We start from the raw sequence: 22,545 nt of genomic DNA on the forward strand, positions 1-22,545 counted from the left end.
TCAGGGGGTAGCAAGTTCGAGTCCCACTGCAGTCAGCATGTCGTTGTGTCCCTGGGTAAGACACTTCACCCCAAATTGCTCCTGTGGGGATTGTCCACCTTACTGAATGTATGTAAGTCGCTTTGGATAAAAGCGTCTAACAAATGACATGTAATAATTAATATAATATAGTTATACAGTGGGGCAAAAAAGTATTTAGTCAGCCACCAATTGTGCAAGTTCTCCCACTTAAAAAGATGAGAGGCCTGTAATTTTCATCACCTCAATTATGAGAGACAAAATGAGAAAAAAAAGAATCCAGAAAATCACATTGTCTGATTTTTAAAGAATTTATTTGGAAATGATGGTGGAAAATAAGTATTTGGTCAATAACAAAAGTTCATCTCAATACTTTGTTATATACCCTTTGTTGGCAATGACAGAGGTCAAACGTTTTCTGTAAGTCTTCACAAGGTTTTCACACACTGTTGCTGGTACTTTGGCCCATTCCTCCATGCAGATCTCCTCTAGAGCAGTGATGTTTTGGGGCTGTCGCTGGGCAACACAGACTTTCAACTCCCTCCAAAGATTTTCTATGGGGTTGAGATCTGGAGACATCTGGATGCAACTCAGCATTCTTTCTCCTCCAAACACGTCTAGTTGAGTCTTTACCAAAAAGTTCTATTGTGGTTTCATCTGACCATATGACATTCTCCCAATCCTCTTCTGGATCATCTAAATGCTCTCTAGCAAACTTCAGACGGGCCTGGACATGTACTGGCTTAAGCAGGGGGACACGTCTGGCACTGCAGGATTTGAGTCCCTGGCGGCATAGTGTGTTACTGATGGTAGCCTTTGTTACTTTGGTCCCAGCTCTCTGCAGGTCATTGACGGTCCCCCCGTGTGGTTCTGGGATTTTTGCTCACCGTTCTTGTGATCATTTTGACCCCACGGGGTGAGATCTTGCGTGGAGCCCCAGATCGAGGGAGATTATCAGTGGTCTTGTATGTCTTCCATTTTCTAATAATTGCTCCCACAGTTGATTTCTTCACACCAAGCTGCTTACCTATTGCAGATGCAGTCTTCCCAGCCTGGTGCAGGTCAACAATTTTGTTTCTGGTGTCCTTTGACAGCTCTTTGGTCTTGGCCATAGTGCAGTTTGGAGTGTGACTGTTTGAGGTTGTGGACAGGTGTCTTTTATACTGATAACGAGTTCAAAGAGGTGCCATTAATACAGTTAACGAGTGGAGGACAGAGGAGGCTCTTAAAGAAGAAGTTACAGGTCTGTGAGAGCCAGAAATCTTGTTTGTTTGTAGGTGACCAAATACTTATTTTACCGAGGAATTTACCAATTAATTCATTAAAAATCCTACAATGTGATTTCCTGGATTCTTTCCCCCCATTCTGTCTCTCATAGTTGAAGTGTACCTAGGATGACAATTACAGGCCTCTCATCTTTTTAAGTGGGAGAACTTGCACAATTGGTGGCTGACTAAATACTGTTTTGCCCCACTTTATATACATACAGTATATATCTTTGAATTTTACAATTTTCATGAAAAGTCATGAAGTGTGTTTTTGATGTTGAATGTTATCCCTGATACGACAGAGGAGCTTCTGAAACAGTATTTGCACGATCGTAAAACTGCCCAGAAACCAAGATGAAAAAAGATTAGGGTTAACCACTATATTGAAATGGACCTTATTTTCCAAGAAAATGCAATGTCAAAGAAACTTTACTGAATCTCTGTTCACCAGAGGTCAAGCATCAGGATTTTATGACCGTAGAGTAATAAATACATGATTTATGGTGGTTTATGGTTTATGGTGATTTATGGTGATTTATGGCTTTGTGGTGGCCTAGCGGTTTAAAACCCCGACCATTAATCCGCCATGCCACTGGTCCGAGTCCAGGGGTGTCGTTTTACTGCCACAAAAAGTAATAATTTTTACTTTTGAACAAAGAAAACTGTTTATATTGACCTCTTTTACTTGATTTGTATTTATTTATTTGCCTTGCCTTTCCTCCACTTCTAATCTCACATATCTTTAGAAACACACGGAGGTTTTATTAAAGATGTTGGTGATAAGAGAAGTAATCAGTGTTTTTCTTAATGTGCAACATGTAAGGATATAACTGCTGTTGTTACCTTGACCTCTCTCTCCTGAAGGCCTTTGGCTGAATGAGCTTTGACGTGTTTCCGTAGCGAGCTGGGGTCGGTGTAGCGCTTGGTGCATCCTGGGAGCTGACAGGCGTACGGCTTCTGTGAATGAACCACAACAAGAAGGGGTGAGGAACGACAAGAAAAAGATAAACAAAGCTGTGAGGGAAGAGAAACTAAAGTACTGTAGTATTGAGTCATTTTAAGTGTGTTTTCATGTTGCAAAAATGTTATTGTACCAAGTAACTATAGTGGCATCAAATTGAAGTAAAGTACAAATACACTTAAGTTCTTTCGTAGGCTCTTTTCTGCTGTAACAATGTAAATTCTCTGTGGGACTAATTGTAATTTAGTACAATACTTGAATAAAAGTACTTAGTTACTCCACCAATTAACCTTATTGTACCCTTTACAGAATATTCAACTCTATACTTTTAGTTTCATGACTTACACAAACTCAGAACTTTGTAAATCAGGTCATACAATTCACCACATCTGGTTTATGGATATGATGATAAACACAGAATAAAATCGTGTTTAGAAATAACAGTACAAGTTTAGCTGAGTCATAGTGCAGATTGTTTACAGGTGTGAGGCTGTGTACAGTAGTACTGTGTATTACACGCAAACATTTAGGATACATGTGCTCACTCAGCATGACATGTGTACTAACAGGAAGGAAAGAAGTGAAGATTAAGTCAAGATTTTATAGGAAAGACTCAAAATGCAGTATATTTACCTTTAGTCTGCAGGCTTAAGGAGAGGAAGAGAGAGAAGAGTTCAGAGGAACAGATCGTAAACACTCCATCCTGTTCAGTCATAAGTTAATGTGTTCATAATGTAAACTTTAGATAGTGATCTTCCTACGATCAGTAGCTGGAGAGGAGTTTTCCAGATGGTTATTTCTAGATGTAGTAAACCTTTCAAAGCAAAGGATCTATATATAATATAGTAACCATAAAATACCACGTCTTTATATGGAAAATATAAACATTTGTAGGGTTCGTATCGCTTTCTTACCGTAACAATTATTGATGTTTTTTCAGACTTAATCATCACATTGATATTGTTACTTTAAATGCAATTGCAAACAAAGCAGTTCCTTCATACCCAAAGCAATCAATGTATATCGACACAGGGTATGTGTTGAATACTTTCTTGGTTTATTTGAGTGATTGAGTAGATGTAAAACAGATTATGTTGAAAGTAATGTATTTTCTTTTTTTAATGATAATATTTATGAAAACAGTTTTTATTTACTATGAGTATGAACAAAGTAAAAACAGAACACCTACTGTGATCTTAACAACCAAATGTATTTCATAGCATTTGAACAAGTGACATCTGTGCCAAATAAGACCACATTTATTTCATAGCATCTGAACAAGTGATATGGAGTGATTCCTCACTGTATTGGTCTCGCATCTCACAGCTCAGGGGCCACTCTCGCAGCCTCCTGGCTTCTCTTTCAGACTCCAGAAGTGTCTCCCTCTCTGACCCCCGTCAGAGTTCCTGATCATGGAGCGGTTGCTGTCGTCCATGAACTCAACACGGACCTGTGTACATTGTCCCTGGGAACCAGTTCTTCCGAGCACCTTGGTGACTCTGGTGAGCTTGATCGGCTGCACGCGCCTGGCGTCCATGTTGTCAGGTTAGACAACCCCGAAAGTAATGTATTTTCAAGGAGTATTTTTTAACTGAAGCATATTTTCTAACCTTGAAACAACAACAGTTAAAACCGAGCGATTTCTAAACTTTGAATCGCTGTTTTTTATAGCGTTTAGCTAGAGAGAGAAGCACATTTCTGCTCTTGGATTTTGTGTCGTGTTTTTCACAATCTCGTGAAGATTGATAGTTTGGTTAGGCAAATGAGCTCATTTCCATGAATCTAATTCCTCACAGGTTTTTCCCCCACTTTGGATAACTGAGTGTTTCACCAGGTGGACTGAATTAAGTTTCCATGAAAACACATTTTTCGATGAATCTTGTTGGTTTATGTAGTAGGATCTGAACATAACAGTCAAAAATAATGACCTACGTGGTGGTAACAAAGAGAACAAACTAACCCACTGTTTATCAAAGAAAGGGTGGAGGGGTTTTTAAAACAGCACACATGTACAAGGTCAAAAACACTTAACCATGAATGAAGTATTTAAAAGTTATAAGTAGGAAAACGTGAGTTTGATTACGTCAGGGAAACAACGGTAAGGACGTAAATATACAAATATATTTCTGTTGTTTTTGTAGAGAGCAAGTGAACATATTTAGCTCACCCAAAGTTTGAACATTTGTATGATTAGAGTGGGATGTTATTGAAGTGAAATAGTGATAGTGCACACCTCTTCCATCCATCCATCTTCTCCCACTTATCCGTGGTCGGGTCGCGGGGGGTAGCAGTTCCAGCAGAGAGCCCCAAACGTTCCTTTCCCTGGCCACATCAACCAGCTCTGACTGGGGGATCCCAAGGCGCTCCCAGGCCAGCGAAGAGATATAATCCCTCCACCTGGTCCTAGGTCTACCCCTTGGTCTCTTCCCAGCTGGACGTGCCTGGAACACCTCCCTAGGGAGGCGCCCAGGTGGCATCCTTACTAGGTGCCCGAACCACCTCAACTGGCTCCTTTCGACGCGAAGGAGGAGCGGCTCAACTCCGAGTCCCTCCCTGATGACCGAACTTCTCACACCTCTTAGTTTTGTCAAATCATACTTGTTATTGTATTTAGTTGTATTACCCTCCTCTACAGTGCCGTAGTGCCGTACGCTTTATTCCGGCAAAAGTTAGGCAATATGTATTTAAACGATATGTCATGCGAGGCAAAACGGATAGTGAAGCGTTCAACTTGACTGTGTATCCTTGGTGTTTGCATGTCAGCATGAATTGATGAATTGACATCTCAAAATGCAACTGTGTGTGTCAAAATTATACAAATATGGAAAACATAAACAGCAGAGCTTAAACAAAGCTTTTCTGTGTGATGTTGAAATTCAAGATGTTAGGATTAAAATGCTTTAGTTTACGAAGCATGTGAATTCAAACAGGAAACAACAACATTCAGAGTTTCGTAGTTTTGATTGGTCTTGTTGTGTTCAACATTTGCTAATACATGTACTTGATGGATCAATAAAGACTTGAATAAGCACTAGGTGTGATATCGGTTTGAACTGATTGAAAAACCCAAAAACAAGCAACATGTGAGCTGCAAATCTTAGTTGAGACACATCTGCATGACACTGACCACATCTTGGAAACAAATCTTTCATAACACACTATTATCTATAACATTAGTAACACAATACAAGATATTAAATCAAACATAAATAACTTGTATTGACACCAGTCTTTTCTTGGCTGCTTGTAATACTATTTTCACCAATTATTTACATCTAGGCACATCTGGCGCCATCTCGGAGCCCCAGATGTGTCTGATTCTGGATTTGTGACGCAACTGCGAAGCCGCCATTATCCAGCGTGAAACCACAAAAAGGAGAAAATAACTCTCTCCTCTCGTTGTAATAACACCGAGTGCATCGTACAGCTCCATCTCACCCGTGTAATAAGAGATCTGATTTGTTGGATTACTGCTAAATCCTCATCGCTTGTCAGCAGGAGTAAAAATAACTGTGGTTTACAGAATAAATCCACAGCAGGTATGTAGTTACACGATCCTAAAGAATGTTCTGTTCTGTACCCAGAAATAGGATGGAGTAGGGGAGCAGTGGCACTTCAAATTAAACATAACCCCTTATTACCAACACATATCGTGTCATAAAGAAGTCCGTCTATTGAGAGCCGACAGGAGATTGAGGATTTATGCCTACAAATGCTTAAGTTATATATTAAAGTGACGCCTTTTTGTTCTTCAGACAGGGAAGGCTTTAAAGTAAATGTTCCTAATACATGGAAGGGGCCATTTTATGCTTTTTGGGGTTTTCCCTTTCCTGTAGTGTATTTGATAGGTTTAGGGTTCAGGGTTAGGGCTACTCACTAACACATTGTACATGATAGGCTAAGGGGCGGGACATCTCCATGCTGTTGACCAATCACAACAGAGCCGGCCAGCTGACCAATCAGAGCAGACTGGGCTCTGGTTTCAGACAGAGGGAAAATAAAACACTTTGAACATTAAATCATGTCACAGTAGAAGTGAGAATAAGTGTAGACTTTTCTTTTCAGTATTAGTGAATGTAGTATTTTTGAGTAGCATAAAATGTAAAATGCATGTACTGTACCTACAAATAGTACTTGAATAACTTAGAGCCTTGATAGGAAGAGCCAGATTGTTAGGGCGATCTTTTGGCAGCGAAAGGGAGCAGTGGCGAGTTATGAAGATGTGATTTCAAGGAGCAAGAGTTTCAAGGAACAAGAGCTTCTTTCTGTATCCTCTCAGGTGTCATCAGTAGTGGATTTCATAACTTCTTTTGTAACAGAAGCCTATATTTATGATCCTGATCCCCTGAAACATCCCCCAGTCAGTTTAAGCGTTTAGAGTTATTAGATGATGATTTCTTCAGCGTGTTTTCATAAAGTGTGATAGTGAAGGACAAGATTTTATTTTAATATTCTATCGTCTACTACGCAGTTCGTATAAATCAAAGCTGCAAAGTCGTCACTGAAAGAGATGGATTTGAATGATAAAAAAACACTTGTGATTTGTGTGCATTTCCCAAGATTTTTTTTTATTTCAAGTTCTGCAAGAATGCAGTTCGACCTTTTCTATTCAACTGTTTTTGGTTTTTGACATTTTTCCTGTTTAACTAAGCTGTTCAAACCATTTCCTCCCCACAACACAAAGGGCCAAACATACAAAGAGAAATTGGCCGAGTTTTTCACGGTTTAATGGATTTCCTTTCTTTCTTAAAGTTGTTAATTAGCTGATACATTTATTAAGAGGAAGTTGCTGCACAAGGCCCATTGTTTGTCCTCATCATTTGTACTCATAAAAAGAAAAACTCATTAATGTTGTTTTTAAAAGAGAGTATTTCTTCAATACCATAACAGACGGAACATTCTGGTTACTGGTTTCATTTAATGAGATTTGTGTGCTGGTTATTTTTGAATGTAAAGTGTGGTCTTTAAAGCACGTGCAGTGTGGCTGTGTGTTACTGACCGTGTCCAGATGTGTGCGCTGGTGTTTGGCGCGGTCGCTGGAGTTGCTGAAGGCCTTGAGGCAGCCGGGGTGCTGGCAGATGTACGGTTTCTCTCCCGTGTGGCTCCTCAGGTGGATCTTCAGGTTCTCCAGACGGGAAAACGCCTTGAGGCAGCCCTCAAACTGACAAGGAACATATAAACAAAGAGGCTTACTGAAACCTGACACATCAAACATTTAGAGTAAAAGGGAATAGTTAAAAGAGTCAGAGTTAATAGCAGCTTAAAGTTACATTAGGGTCAGGGCTAAAGAGAGATTTCATCCAACAGGGCGTAGTAATAAATCAAAACATAATTGAAAACGAATACTGGGCTTATATAAGAATGCTTACCCAATATCTGGCACATTTTACAGAATATCGATAAATGTTTTTGTTTGAATTGAGTAAATTATGATAAATTGTGGAAAAAAAACAACCATGGACAAAGCTATTTGACTCCTTTTGGACCTTTTAAGTATTTTATATTCATTTAGTCATTGTCCCCTGACTAAAATTACCTAAATGAAAGTGTTGTTATTATCATCACCTCTTTTTATAAGATTTGTTTGTTGAATATTGCCAGCCTTTAATCATTTAACTACACATTAATACATTAAATGATTACAATAGAAAATGTACAATTACCAGTACTGAGTAATAATCTACATATTGAAGGACACACTTTACTAAATGTCTGACAAAATAAAGTTCAATGCACTGTTTCCTCGAGCTTCTTAGTTGTATGTAATAATAAAGAAAACACTATTATTTTGGAGACACAGTATAATAAATATATATATATATATAACATAAAACTTGACTTCGTATTTCTACTGTAAAATACTTTAGAAATATGTTTCTTTTAAGTGGACATATGTGTATTATTTCGAGGGTGGGTTAACATTTTCTTAATGTTTTGTTAAACGATGTTTTTACTACTTCATCCCTGAACTAGTGACGAGCAACACTTAAAGGGTAATGAGTGTTTCCTCCTTTCCAACAACTCATTGTTAAACTTTGACTGATCAGTCCACATAAAGCTGCATTCCCTCAGTTTCCCTTCTCATCAAAAGACATAATCTATAGTCGATGTGTGCTAATAAACTGCTAAGTACTCATGAGCATTCGAGCGTTAACTTATTTCAGTCACGGATCTGTTTTTCTTTATGGGTTGTTTTTGTTATTTTGTTGTTTTTTAAGGAGAGTTCCAGTCTTGGATGAATTAATCTCCATGTTGTAGTCTGTCTTAATGCACACAGTTATTAAAATAAACGAGGTGAATGACATTTATTGACTCATTAGCGAGACCTAATAAAACCCCTGGAATGAATATTGGGTAGAAAAACTGTTTCCATAATTTCCTCTGGACTAGTTTACAAAGGGTGAAAACTCTTTATGTTTGTATTTTAATTATTTAAGAACCAGACCCGGATCCTGTTTGAAGTCTTGTTTACGGATATATAATCCTTTTCATAAACTAAACCTTGGGCTTTTACCTTATTTAATGGCATGACATCATGTAACCAACTGTTATTTTAGGTACTTTTGTAGATTGCACTTAGTTGAATCTAAATGATGGCTGAAAGCATTGAAAACACATTCCTAACGTTCAGAATGTGTTGCATTTACAACACAAGGGGATTTTAGAAAGTTTTGAATGATGGAAAAAGTGCTCTCCTGTGATCATCTGTATGTTCTCCCACTTCCTTTAAGAGAGCCAGGATGTTCAAATCAAACCTTGAGAAATATTTCCATATAAACTTTAACTTGCATGACATAAATGAAAACATTTTTAGTGTGTGAGATTTGAGATTACATTTGACACGGTTTCTTTAAAGTAACAACGCTTTAGTTTACGGCCCGCAGTTTGTAGCCTGCAGACTGGTATTTGCTTCTTGTCAGTTCCGTGTGTGTGTGTGTGTGTGTGTGTGTGTGTGTTGTTCCATGCAATTTGGGGAAAGGCCATTACCTGAGGTTTATGATTCAATAACCTAAAACGTATCAAATTAAACCGTGATTTATGACCTCCTTTCAAGTTATTACTGTTGGACCAGACTTCAACTTCACTCATATGTAATGTGAAAATATGATTTTTATTATGTGTTACTTACAGGCCAACATCATTTTTACTTTTGGTTACCAGAAGTAAGATAAAACAAGGATGTTAACATGTGAAAATAAAATACTTAAAAAGGTCCAATAGGAGTCCATGTTTTGTTTTTTTCACAATTTATCAAAATGTACTCAATTCAAACAAAAACATTTATCGATATTCTGTAAAATGTGCCAGATATTGGGTAAGCATTCTTATATAAGCCCAGTATTCGTTTTCAATTATGTTTTGAATGGTGGACCAAAATAATCAATGTGGTCTTTAGGTTGGAATAAATAAATAAAACAGCAGTCTTTCATGTTAAAGGAGAATACTTTGTTGAACTAATGAGACCTGGATTGCTTTGTAACTTCAACGTACGTGTATGTCGTTACCTGGAACTGAGTAATGATGCTGTCATTTTTCTTGTACGGAGAGTCTTGGCAATGTTTGTGTGATTGACGCACAATTAACTACAGTGGCCTTGTTCATTTTAGTAAAGAAACGTGTCAGCCAGTGCAAACCTGTGCCATTGGTTCCACGTGTTTTTTGTAACAGTGTCACTTTGGCACAGAGAAATAAGATCAGGGTTGGCAACACAGATATTTTTGTATAGTTTTGGTCTTTCCTGGGGTGTGTTGACGGAAAGGAAAACATAAAGATATCCTTTATATGCATCCGACCAGAATGTTAATGCAGGACCATAAGTTATGACTGATGACTCCATCGTGGTGTATTTAAAAACGCTTCAGGAGCTTGTGTTCACAGCTTGAGTAGCACCTGTCTGATCTGAGACTTAACATAACGAGCCGTCAAATTAGATTGAATTCAACACACACACACACACACACACACACACACACACACACACACACACACACACACACACACACACACACACACACACACACACACACACACACACACACACACACACACACACACACACACACACACACACACACACACACACACACACACACACACACACACACACACACACACACACACACACACACACACACACACACACACACACACACACACACACACACACACACACACACACACACACACACACTTTTTCCATTACTGCACCAGGAATGACTTAATTTACATGTTTTGAGCTGAGCAGTTAATGAAAAAATAAAATGACGTTATTCATATAGTTTCAAGCGCGACTGACTTTTCTTGTGAGTTGATTTAAATTAGTATGAATCTGTTTGCAGGCGACTCGCCAAAGTCATATATTTACAAGCTTGCAGCAGGTTTAATCATTTGAATGAACTAATTAACTTAAGAAGGAAGCGTGTCCCTGAATGAAGATTTCTGAAGGAACTATTCATCGCAGCCTCAGTTTGACGACAGCAAAGAAATCGCTGGGGAATAACGGAGAGAGTTACTCACCCTCAGGGACGGGGATTTGGAGCCGAGCTGAAGGTCATCATGAGGCAGATGTGTTCAGGCAGCAAAAGTCGTGTTTCAAAAGGTGACTCATGACAGATGTGAGGCTGTGCTGGGGCTCAAAGGCCAAGGCTGTGATGGTCAAAGCAGAAAGTGTCTCTTTTCGGACCTAATCTGGTCTGGTTTCGTCTTTATCCGGGACGTGCCTCCTAACTTTTACATTTTATGGGTTTATAGGCCATCATCCTTATAAGCAGCCTGTATGTTTCACAAGTCAAGTAGCTCAGACAGGAAATGGTTACAGGGTTTTCTCTTTGGGAACATATAGTTTACAGGAAGTGCAATGTGATGTTAAAAATGTTATTTTGGGGGAGCTTTGTTCATCGGTTTTAGATTTTGCAGAAAGTAATGCAACAAAAAGAAGCAGCCGCAGTGATCGCTTGGATGAAGAGTTACAGCAAGGTAATAACCTCAAGCTTTTACAATATGTTTTCTACAAAGTAGCTGCTCAACAGGTGTTTGGTTCCCCAAGAATTCTGGGATTTGTAGTCTTTAATCTCACAAACAAATCAACCCAGACATCAAAACCATTTTTTACATTTCAATAGGGATGTTTCAGATGACAGGGACTTTTAGAAGGCAAGACAAAGTATCTTGTTGAAAGACTTTCTGCCAGAATGAATGATTTATCAGTTGATTGCATCATTACCTAATAACGTTAAATTATTGGATTTCTCAGAATAACCTCAGGGCGATGAGCAGGTTTTTGGATACTGGCTCCTCAAGACAAATCCTCCATTCATACAACACCTACATGTCTCGTCATCTGGCGAGCATGAGTAAGGGAAACCTGTCGCAAGGAGAGGAAACCATTGGATCATCTCTCTGTCTCACAGCCTCTCGATCAATGGCTGCCCAGTGAAGTCGAGACATACCGTAAGCTAGGTCTTTCAAATCCCCTTTCAATGCAACAAAACATTGGAAAGGATTTGTTTTGACTGACTGAAAATGGTTGTATATGTTTTGGTGGAGCTGATTTGGAGAGGTTAGCATTGCTCTACAGCACCTCTAGCGGTCAGTTGTACAATTGAAAGGCAGGTCATTTCTCAACCTCTCATCTAGGAGTGAACTTTGAGTTTATTTGCCTTGATTTATGTTCATTTATATTCTCTTCTGCTCCTATTAGTATGTATTCAACCTGTTTTATTAGGTAAGACCAGGAGCAAGTTTATTTTTGCATTCAAAATGCAATAGGTACCTGTACTACAACTACAACTTTATTAGCATGGAACAACCCAACATAAACTATGTCAAGCCCAAATTGTTTTTTAGCAATAAAAATCATTCATTTCTGACATCAAAACATGACATCGTGCTAACCACCAATGTTTAAAGTAGAAACTCTTGTAAATATTTGAATGTTTCTTGTATCTTTATCTCGCCGCATGGTAAGCAGTGGAAAGCTGCCAAGTCTGATTTAGTGATACAAATTATTTGTTTTAGTTTTTCTGTAGAAATCATAGTTATTGTGATCCACCAGACAAAAGAAAAGCGACTCACCATGCATTTATTGGGCTTCTCTCCGGAGTGGACCCTCATGTGGATGAGCAGTTTGTAGCGAGCGTTGAAGGGTTTGTTGCGTCGCACGCAGCTGGCCCAGAAACAGGAAAACTCTTCTCCTTTGCGCTGGTCGATGTGGACCTTCTCGATGTGCCTCACCAGCTCCTCCTGGCTGCAGTAGGTGGCGCTGCAGTCGATCCAGTGGCACGTCAGTGGCTGGTCCTGATGGTCCACTGAAGGGTCCTGGCCTAAGGGTCCGTTAAGCCTCGGGATGTGAAGTTGGGGGCCTTCCTGACCTTTAAAGGTCTGGCCCACATGGAACAGCTCCCCTCGCTGGTTGTTGTTTTGAAACTGTTCCCTCTTACACGGCGAGAAATCATCTGTAGGCTCTTGTTTTATTGAGTGATACTCTTCCTGTATCTTTTGTTGTAGATGAGGAGTCTTGTTGCCACCAGGTGCATCAGAAAGAGGGGAGGAAAAAAACAAAGATGATGAGGAGAAGGAAGAGGACAGAGAGGAGGGTGGAGAGCCAAAAGGAGGCGATGTGGTACAGCTAGAGGGCATGTAGGATAAAGGGAGGGAGGGCTGGGGGTAACAGCTGAACCTCTGGGTGTTGTTTTTAGGATCTGTGTGCCCCGGGGTGGCAAAGTCCTCCATTGTCTTTTCTATGTGGGAGGTGAGGTCGCGGCCCAGCGAGGACAGGGAAGTCCTTGGAAGACAGCACACACCGAGACCACCTGAATGCATGGAGGACTGACAGAAGCCACCAGAAGACAGCGGCGCCTGAGGGTCCTCGGCATCCTCAAACACACTGCCAAAGCCAGGAAGAGTCAGCTGGACGTCTGGAGGCCCGAGGTCAGGGGGCCACATCCTGGCCCCCCGCTGGCAGACTTCCACCAAGAGACCCTTTCAGTTAAAAAGCTGCTGCTGATTCTGCTGGAGAAACTTCAGGCATCCATTGGAGGTAAAACGGTCAACAGCATCTTCTTATTCCTAAATGTAATCAAATGACATTCATTTTCTGCTGCTGGCATCTTCTCATTTCAAACCCGGCGTGTGTAATCTTCTGTCATTCGTTCCAAGCGGCTGCGTGGTCAGTCATCTCTCGTGCTGCGCTGCAGGAGACAGAAACCAAACCCAAATGAGTCATCTCAAAAAAGTAATGCAATATGAAAACAAAACACTTTCTGAAACATATCACGTAAGAGATTTGAGAAACAGCGGGGGAAGAAGTAACGGGATCCTTTACTTCAGTAAATGAACCAAGTCATGCAATCCAAATCCTACATGAAGTGTTATTTCCCAAGTGTTAAAAGCAAGTGGATAAAGAGTATAGCTTAGTAGTGTGGTTCCCAACATAGGGATAAAGATACATTGAGTAATTGATGATTAAAAGAATAATAAACAAGAGGTTTTTACACACTTTTCCCCCATATCCACCTGTATACTGTTCGATATGTAAAATGTTAAAAGTACTACAGTAAGTAAAAGCAGTAAATGTACAAGAATGGATGTTGCAAATCTATGATTCAGACGCTGTGACTTGCAGCTTAAAACCCCACAATTCACTGCAAACGTTTTCCAGCCATCAGCAACCCTGCTTTCAATGATTCACAACAAATGGACCAAGTCGCCTGGCAGAGACGCTCCCAGATGAAGTGAAACTAAAACAAACAGCGTGCCCGACCTTCTTGTCAGCAGGCTTCAATCACACGGATTGAGTGCGACGCTGCAGCGACTCGGTGTATATTTGGTTTCCTTTGAGCCGCTGTTACAGTCGGGGCTGATTCATTACTGCATTCGGGCCACCCTTGCAGCAAACAGCCAGTCGTTGTGTGGCAGCAGATTGCCTGGAACCTGGTCCAGATGCTTCTCACAGAGGACGAGTAATGGACCACATCTCTGGTCCTGGAGGAGGCTGGGGCTGGAAAGTAGTGGGGCAAACAGAAGTTCCCCTGCCTCGGCCACATGTACAGAAGCTCTACTGTGCAAAAGTCCAAGAGGGTTTATTAGAAAACGTTTTCCACTGCTAGATATTGATGATGTATTTTACAACAGGATCCCCGCAGTGTGTAATTAGTCATCGGAAGCATTCAGTTATTTTACGAGATAAAAACGGACACAGCGAGGATGATGAGTAACTTCACGTGTGTAGTTATATTAGCTGACGAAAGAGTCACTAAGTGTAGGTTCATGCCCATAGTTTCCTGGTATAGTCTGGGTTACAGTTTTATGATTCTTCCCGTAAATCGCGGGAGTTCCCCCCCCCCCCCCCCCCCCACGAGAGTCATGTTGCAGAGCAGTCATGGGAACTGAAGAGAGGTTGCGATGTGTCTGTGTGTCAACAAATTGAACTGGATTACTAATTCCTTTGAGCAGAAGATGTTTGAAATATCTTAATGCAACCTAGTGCTTGTTAGCTTTGAGAGCTAATACCATGTTAAGAGTTTTAAGGGTGAATTGAGGGATTAAGGATGTACAAAAATACATTAGATTCACAAAAATCAAACATGTAAATCTGATTTAAAAAATCGATTTACTTATATCTGTTGAATTATGGCAGATGTAATGTTAACATGAGGGCTGGTTTGATGCTAACAAAGGACCAGAGTGAAGTCCTGCAGCAAATATAGCAACACAGGGATTTTATTTGAGCAGTGTCTGTTCTCAAACCACTTTGGTGTTCATCCAGAAAGAAGAGTCAGACAGTAAAACTAAGAAAAGTGTCCCACAAAGCCTCAACCGAGCCAGCACACTTTATAAAATAGTAGGCTCATCTCATGCGGTGTCTTTTAAAGACTCACTTGCTGAGGTTAGCTAAACACAGCTGTGGCGTTTCAGGACAAGCAAATGTGTACTTGTCTCAACAATAAGTACTTTAGGTTCTTGAATTACAAACCGTTTTTGGTTCAAGTGAAACATGGGGGAAAGATCCTTATTGAAATGACTGACGTGAACTCTCAGAGTAAACAACATCCAGATTCCCTAAATAATCTGTGCGTTGTTACCGAGGTGTCGGTTTCAGACTGAGACAGAGATCTGTTGCTGAACACGCTTTCAATATTGTCACATAGGTCTATTACTAATATTTATATCAACTTCATTTATACATTGGAATTTGACACTAGTTTTAGAAAGACCAGAGTTCATCAGGTGCATGTGAACGCCGCCATCTGGGAAAATCTGACATTTCTATTTATACATTTGGTTTGTTTCCGTCTTCTTACAACTAAAACAAAACTAGGTTACAACATTAAACAAATATTGTCAGTTGGACGAATACATTAAAAAAAATACTATTTTCCAAATGTTTTAATTAAGAATTTTACAGGGAGTTGAGAAAAATGGATTAAAAATCTAGGTAAGGTCGTTGCAATTATACAACCAATAAAACAGCATGAAATTCTTGCAAACATTTCAGTATTTGTTTTTACTTTACGTACAATCAGATGTGCTTTTGATTATGCATGCACGAGTACATTTACCTGTTGTTTGGTCATATCCTTCGAGCGTGGACTTACTGTCATACATCACTACCAATAAACGGATCACAGACATATGGAATTAGCATCATGTGTTGCCGTGTACTGATTTGCAATCCTGTCATTGCTTTTTATGACATTCCTATATAAATCATATGATATGTGATGCGTTTGAGGGAAAATAAGTGTAGTAAATCTTAGTTGTTGGATTTAAAGACATACATAGGGACAGGTTTTGTGGTTAGACATGCCCACAGGTGCAGTATATTTCAGGTTAGGACAATATGTTTGCAAGAGAACAAACTCTCATAAATGTGCCTGGCTGACCATTAAAGAAAACATGTGGATTACGTAACTGTCGCTCTTGTTTTTATAAACGACAGGAGAGTCTGGTATCCCAGGGACGGAGAGAGTTGGCTGGACGGTGAAGGCTTACACTTCAATGAATAATTTGTGCCTCAGGGTCTAAGTTTTTAATCCAGTGAAACCAATTTTGTGGGCTATTAATGTGCTTGTAAATCATAATTTACTTGGTCGTCAACATTTATTTATTCAGAGGAAATTGAGGGAGTTGCCTGCTTTACATTCTCCCTTACACACATCCATAATATGGAAACAAACTGAACGACTTCAGTTTTCTACTGGCAAACACTTTGCAGGTGCAGACTGAAAGAGAGGGTTCTTTTTGAGACAGGAAGGAGTTGCTTATTCATTTTCCACAGGCACAACATTTCAGGAAGCAGACCGTGGAGATACAACTACCACTGCTTCCCCTGTAAAACCCAAACTCCATTCAAAAGCTCTCAATATCCTTAAAAGTTAAGCAACAGGGCTTTACTAGCATTCATTTATAAATGCAGATTCTCACTAAATGTTTCACTACCTAGTCCATCTTGAGTCTCAGACGATCATTTAAAAACAGTCGTCAAAATACAGAAACAAAATTCAAACCTATTCAAACTGTCAAATTGGAATGAGCAACCTTGCTGATGTGTTGGTTTTAGTGAAATGCTAATGAGTGACAAGAAAGGCCAAAAATACAAATAAAAACAGTCTTACATAGTTTGTACATTTTTCCGCCTGTTAAATGTCCCTTTCATTATGTTTCTTCGGCTCCATTTTAGACATCCAGATGTTCTATTCAACAGCCGCATTATTTGTATCTGCTCTTTTACAGAAAGAGGTAGAAAATCACGCCACATTTCACCACTTTAGTTCACCGTATCAGAAGACACAGGACAAATGCACAAGTCCTTCCAAAACAATATCACTCAAAAGGAAAGCCAAGAAGAAAGTAATGCAAAATCAAACATATTTCAGATCAAACACAATGCTGAGTTTGGAGCACAGTCCTTCCCGCTGTGGGAGGAGCAGCTGGATTTTCTGCTTAAATAGGGGGGGTCAATTTAGGTCTGAATGTTATAGGATATGCTGAGGAGTTTGTTCTTCTAAAAACATGCTGTAATTCGCATAACAGCTGAGAATGTTCTGTTTTTGTTTTGTCTTCTTTGAGTTTTATAAAATGTCACAGCAAACCGAGCTGTCAAACCGCTTCAGCTGAGAAACTTAAACAAGAGGATCATGAGGTGGAGCCCCCTGAAACATTTATTTATACTGAGGGAAGAGGCCCAACCTGAGAGCTGCACAAAGACGCAGACTGTTGATTGGAGGTGAACGATATCTTTCCACTCAGAAACTGTTTTTTAACTGAGTATTAGCTGTCGATAAGCCACACAATCCCTTTTGATAATTGTACCCTTATTGTCTAAGGTCTATGGGAGGCTATACGACACAAATGCTATGTTTTTAATCAGACGTTGCCGTGTTTCTCCTACCATTGTCTTGGACAAAATGAAATTCAAGGTGTTAAAAAAAAAAAAAAAAATTATTATTATTATTTTTATATATATATATATATATATATATATATATATATATATAGAGCACCAAATTGCAACTAATCTATATCTACTGTCACTTTTCACATGTGCCCTTTTATTAAATAAAGAAACACTTTAATTTTAAGTTGTGAGTTTAGTGTTTTTGACCCTAAGAAACACCAATAATCCACAGCTCCTCTCTCTGCTCCAGAGGATTTAAAACATATTACATTACATTACATTTAGCTGACGCTTTTATCCAAAGCGACTTACAATAAGTGCGTTCGACTAACAAAATACAAACTTGAAGAAAACAGAATCATATAAGTACAGGTTTCATAGAGCAAAAACATTTCAAGTGCTACTCAACTGAGCCAGTCCTTTATTAGTATATAAGTGCTTTGTTAATAGTTCTATCGCTCGAGGTGGAGTCGAAAGATATATATATATATCCAAATACCACCCCCCCCCCCAGGCAGCACCCCCCCCCGCAGTAAACCTAGGGGAAACACTGCGTTGATTATACAGAGATTTCTCCCCTCATAGGAAGATATTAATAGCTCAAAGCGCAGTCTAACATCATGTCCATGCTATCAACCCAGAAAAAGACAAATGGAAAACAATTAAAACCGTAAACCGGGTGCTTTGAACCCCGCAGGAAAAATTCAGTATTGTTCTTCAGCAATGGGCCAAAAAGAACAAAGGAGGAAATAGTGTGACATTGTGATAAATGAACAAAGTCCATTGGTCGGAGAATGTGGGGGATATTATTGGACTTTAACACGGGAGTCTATTTTGTGCCTAAACCTTATATAAATTCCCACTGTTAAACATTTTGTTTTCAACAGTAACATGTATCAGTATTGCCAGGCACAAGAAAACCATATCATCCTGTTGAATTAAATGGAAGGCATTAACGTTGTTTGTTCAGCTTTGCACCGTAGAAATCTGACCACAACAAGTGAACAACATAGATGTTAGCATTCAGACTGGAGGACCTATGAGGCTGACTGACACAACAAAAGGTCTACTGTGAACGAGGAGGCTGCAAAGACCATTCACGTTGACCTTCAGTGCGAATAGTCGAACACATGTGGACAGTAAGGTCACGCTAATGTCCAGGTGTAGAGTAGACATTTACGTCACTAATGAGTGACACATGGCTGTAAGTTGCCACATCGTTTCTGAACATGACGTCTCAATGTGCCAGTCTGAACCCTGCAGCCAAGTCTACAGAAAAAGGTGCTGATGAGGATTTTTCCAGAAATGTCAAGACACAGCAAATAGAAATCCAGTGATCAGAAGCTGCGGCAATACCATGACAAACTCCAATGAGGATGCCAATGCCACTAAGTCATGTCTAAATGTTGAGGCTTTGCTCGCGGTCTTGGTGACAAAGCCACTGATGCCTGTGGAAACAGAGCTTACAATTGAAGTGAGGAATTTAAAATGGAAGACCCAAACAGAGGAGGTGATTACTCTTCCATCCCTGCCTGGTTATATCGATACTCCAGCTGGAAGAGGCAGAAATGATGCAGGACGGAAAAGCAGAATGCTATGTGTTTCTTTTAAAGCCATAAATCAAGATCTGATGAAGGTACATGGCAAGAACCCGGAACATTCACCAGAACAACGGGACAATCCAACTCTTTAAACCTACATGGAGGAAAACATTCCTCCACAGATATACTGTACTTGTCTCTCTAAAAATAATGATTCTGGATTTTCCTAGATTCCCCAAAGGTTTCCAAGGATCGAAGACAAGATCCCTGTCCTACGGTATCCATAACAGTGCGGTTGTTTTCAGTCAGATATGTGCATACAAATAAAGAACACTCTCATCCACTAGTCCTCACTTGAAAAGTTGCTGAGTCTATAATACGGTCTGCCAACAGCTTCTCCTTGAGGATGGATACTTGTGTAAATAGGACTGATACTTAGGCATATGAAGGATATATGAACACCTTTCTCATCAGGCACATATCCACAACATTTACATTAACTGTATCCATGTGAGATACTGTCCAAAAAATTATAATAATTCGAGAGAAGATCGAGGGTTTTTATCGCTTGAAATAATGAAAAAGGACAAGGAAATCAAAGGAAGGGGCAAAGGAGTCTGGTGGGATTCTTTTCGCAGTATTGAAGACCGTTTCCCCGACATCGGCGGTGCCTGCTACAGGACAACACGGAACGTACTGCTCTGGCAGTGTGTTTGAGGATGCCGAGGACCCTCAGGCGCCGCTGTCTTCTGGTGGCTTCTGTCAGCCTTAAACACACTGCATTTGTTGTTCCCCGTAGTCTTGTATCATCGACATGAATGTAAATATATCTTTATGTATAAACAGTGGGTTAACACCCGACGTGTCATACTAAGAACTTATACTAAGAATGTAATCAGACAATTAAACATTAGTAGGCTATTTGTATCTGTATTGATAAAGGTGGGTCTTGCATTACTTGGTATGATCCGTGTACTGGTATGACCCTCTTAAATGCAGTAATGTCCTCCTTGAACACACGAGTGATTTAACCCCCGATTGACCTCAAGTCATGAACATGATCAGTGTGGTCAATCCTAAAACTCTCACAGTGTCTGCAAATCTCCTCAGTTATTTTGACAAATTGGATCATTTGTTTCATTGATAAGCGAACACTCCCAATTTGATAATACTGCAGGCTACTTTGTTTTGTTCTATTGAGGCCAAAAATACATTCTTTGGCCCTTTTGAGATTTTGAGAGGCAGTTTGGGTCAGAGTAAACTCAGTGGGAGCAGGTGACTAACACGGTCTCGTGTTGCACAAAATAAGAACGTGTTATTGGACGAGAACTCATGCATGTCATCTTAGCAAGGGGCTTGAACTGCTGTTAACTTTAGACACAGTGATCCTCCCGGGGCTCTTCTTCTATGGTTTATACTTCAAATAGAGTTTTTAGAGATGTGAAATGTACTGTATCTCTGAGATAACAGAAGAGTGTTTTCTTATTGTTTATTTTTACTGGATGTTCTTTCTAAAATTCTTCTTGTGTCTGTTTTTCCATTATGTTCACATACACGGAGAGGGTAGGAACTGTACTACTGTACATACTTTACCTGAGTATTTTCATTTCATGCTATTTTACACTTCTACTTCGCTACAGTTAAGAGGGAATTGTTGGATTTTTATCACATTTGTGATTTGTTGTAGTTAGCTTCACACCTATTGTAACGATGGACCAACCATAAGAACCAAAGCACATATACGATTACAGTTTTCTCATCCCGATGTTGAAATCATAATCGCAGCTGCAGTCCATCAGAGTCAGCATCTGCAGCAGTGCGTTCTGCACATAACACTCAGGACCGATAGCTGGCTTTTGTTATCATATGACAAAGTCAGGCTTCCCTCCATTTCCAGTCTTTATGATAAGCTAAGCAGCTAATGGCTGTAGCTTCACGGAATACATCTTAACATCACTACTTATTCTTCAAATTGTCCAATTAAGAAAAAGAATGGTGAGACTGAAGTGCTTGTAAACAGCTGTAATTACCAATTATTTTAATTGCCCATAACTGCCGATTGTTTCCTAGAATACATGGTAATCATTTGTTCTATAAAATGTCCCTCCCAGTTTCTCAAAGCCCAAGGCAAGGTTTTAAAAAGGTCAGAGGATTTGTACATTGTTGTATTGTTTGTTTAGGTGAAACCAAGGATCTAAAATCTGGTATGTAGTAAATAATATGAAAATATGACAAGAGTGAAATTGCAGGAAATAACTAATGAGTTCTGGAAATGTCAACATGTTTAAGTGATTTTCTTAGATTGACGTTGACATCTAATCATCCTGTTTCAGCAGCTAAAGTGCTGTCTCCAATGAAAAATCCCATTCCCTTAACAAATAAGTGGGTTTAAGTCTCACAAAGCAAAGGGCGGTGTGGATCTCGCCCTCATCAGTGCTCACCTATCCCTCCGTGCTCTCCTCTTGGCGCAGCTAAACATTTACAAGCAGGTGTGGATCTGTGAGAAACTCTGACTGAGCGCAGATGGCAGGAAATTCCAGTGAAATGACAGTGGATCGTTCCAAACCACAAGACAGTGTGAGCAGAGTGAACCAGATACAGCAGAAGCAGCGCTTATGGACTGGACTGAGACTCCAAGGCCTGCCAGCATCTTGAAATAGGAGCGGCTTCTCAAGGCGTCTGCTAAAACTCTCCTATGATGGACTGAGTCTGGTGTGGTACTACTGACCAACTTCAATGTGTCTTTGAAAACACATTTTGGATGGTGTATGGTCTTTGAAACCTCGTAAAAATAGATGATGTTTTGCCTCGAGTGGGTTTTTTATAGCAGTGTGTTTGGCGAAACTTCAATGTTTCTGTCAATAGATCAGGCAGGACTATGTGAAGCAACACTTTCCAGCTCTGCATGAAGCACTGCTCTTAATTATGTCATAGGAGAACAAACCTACTGTACACACACACCTCAACGCACAACGAACAGCTCTGCGAATAACAAATAATACATACACAAGTCATGTAAACTATGTATATTGTGGGATTACAATTATTATTTCATGGGCTATTTGCAAATGTGTACAATATATACAGATATAATCATTTACTTCAATGCATTTGAATGGCCACAGATTTGAAGCATTGGGATGTGAGAACCTGATTTGTGTGCCAGACCACTACTACTAGAAAACAATAGCTTTCTAAAATAAGACAGTGAAAGTTTTGGAGTCGTATTGCATTACACTTGGGATCGGAGGGGAAGGAATGAAGCTGAGAGAAAGTGCGGTAAGGAGAAAAAAAGGCAAACTCACTCAATTTGAATTAATACTGTCAAAATATACCAACATATTTTCTGTCTGAGCATCA

At 39.7% G+C, this 22,545-nt stretch overlaps 1 protein-coding gene and 1 pseudogene across 5 annotated transcripts in view; both read right to left on the reverse strand.

The window, feature by feature from the left end:
• The window catches only part of LOC117540896 (zinc finger protein GLIS1), a 41,957-nt gene that overhangs the window by 12,103 nt on the left and 7,309 nt on the right, over positions 1-22,545 (reverse strand). For 3 of the 5 annotated variants that reach the window (XM_034207842.1, XM_034207841.1, XM_034207844.1), the window contains exons 2-4: positions 12,322-13,436; positions 7,247-7,408; positions 2,130-2,243 (exon numbers count right to left, since the gene is read on the reverse strand). In XM_034207842.1, coding sequence (XP_034063733.1) covers positions 2,130-2,243; positions 7,247-7,408; positions 12,322-13,191 — 1,146 coding nt within the window. In that variant the 5' untranslated portion in view covers positions 13,192-13,436. The remainder of the gene's footprint in view (positions 1-2,129; positions 2,244-7,246; positions 7,409-12,321; positions 13,437-22,545) is intronic. The other 2 variants (XM_034207845.1, XM_034207843.1) reach the window with 1 other exon arrangement.
• Positions 3,507-3,816, reverse strand: LOC117540830 (annotated as a pseudogene).

The sequence above is a fragment of the Gymnodraco acuticeps genome, unplaced genomic scaffold (genome assembly GCF_902827175.1).
Source record: "Gymnodraco acuticeps unplaced genomic scaffold, fGymAcu1.1, whole genome shotgun sequence".
NCBI lineage: Eukaryota > Metazoa > Chordata > Actinopteri > Perciformes > Bathydraconidae > Gymnodraco > Gymnodraco acuticeps.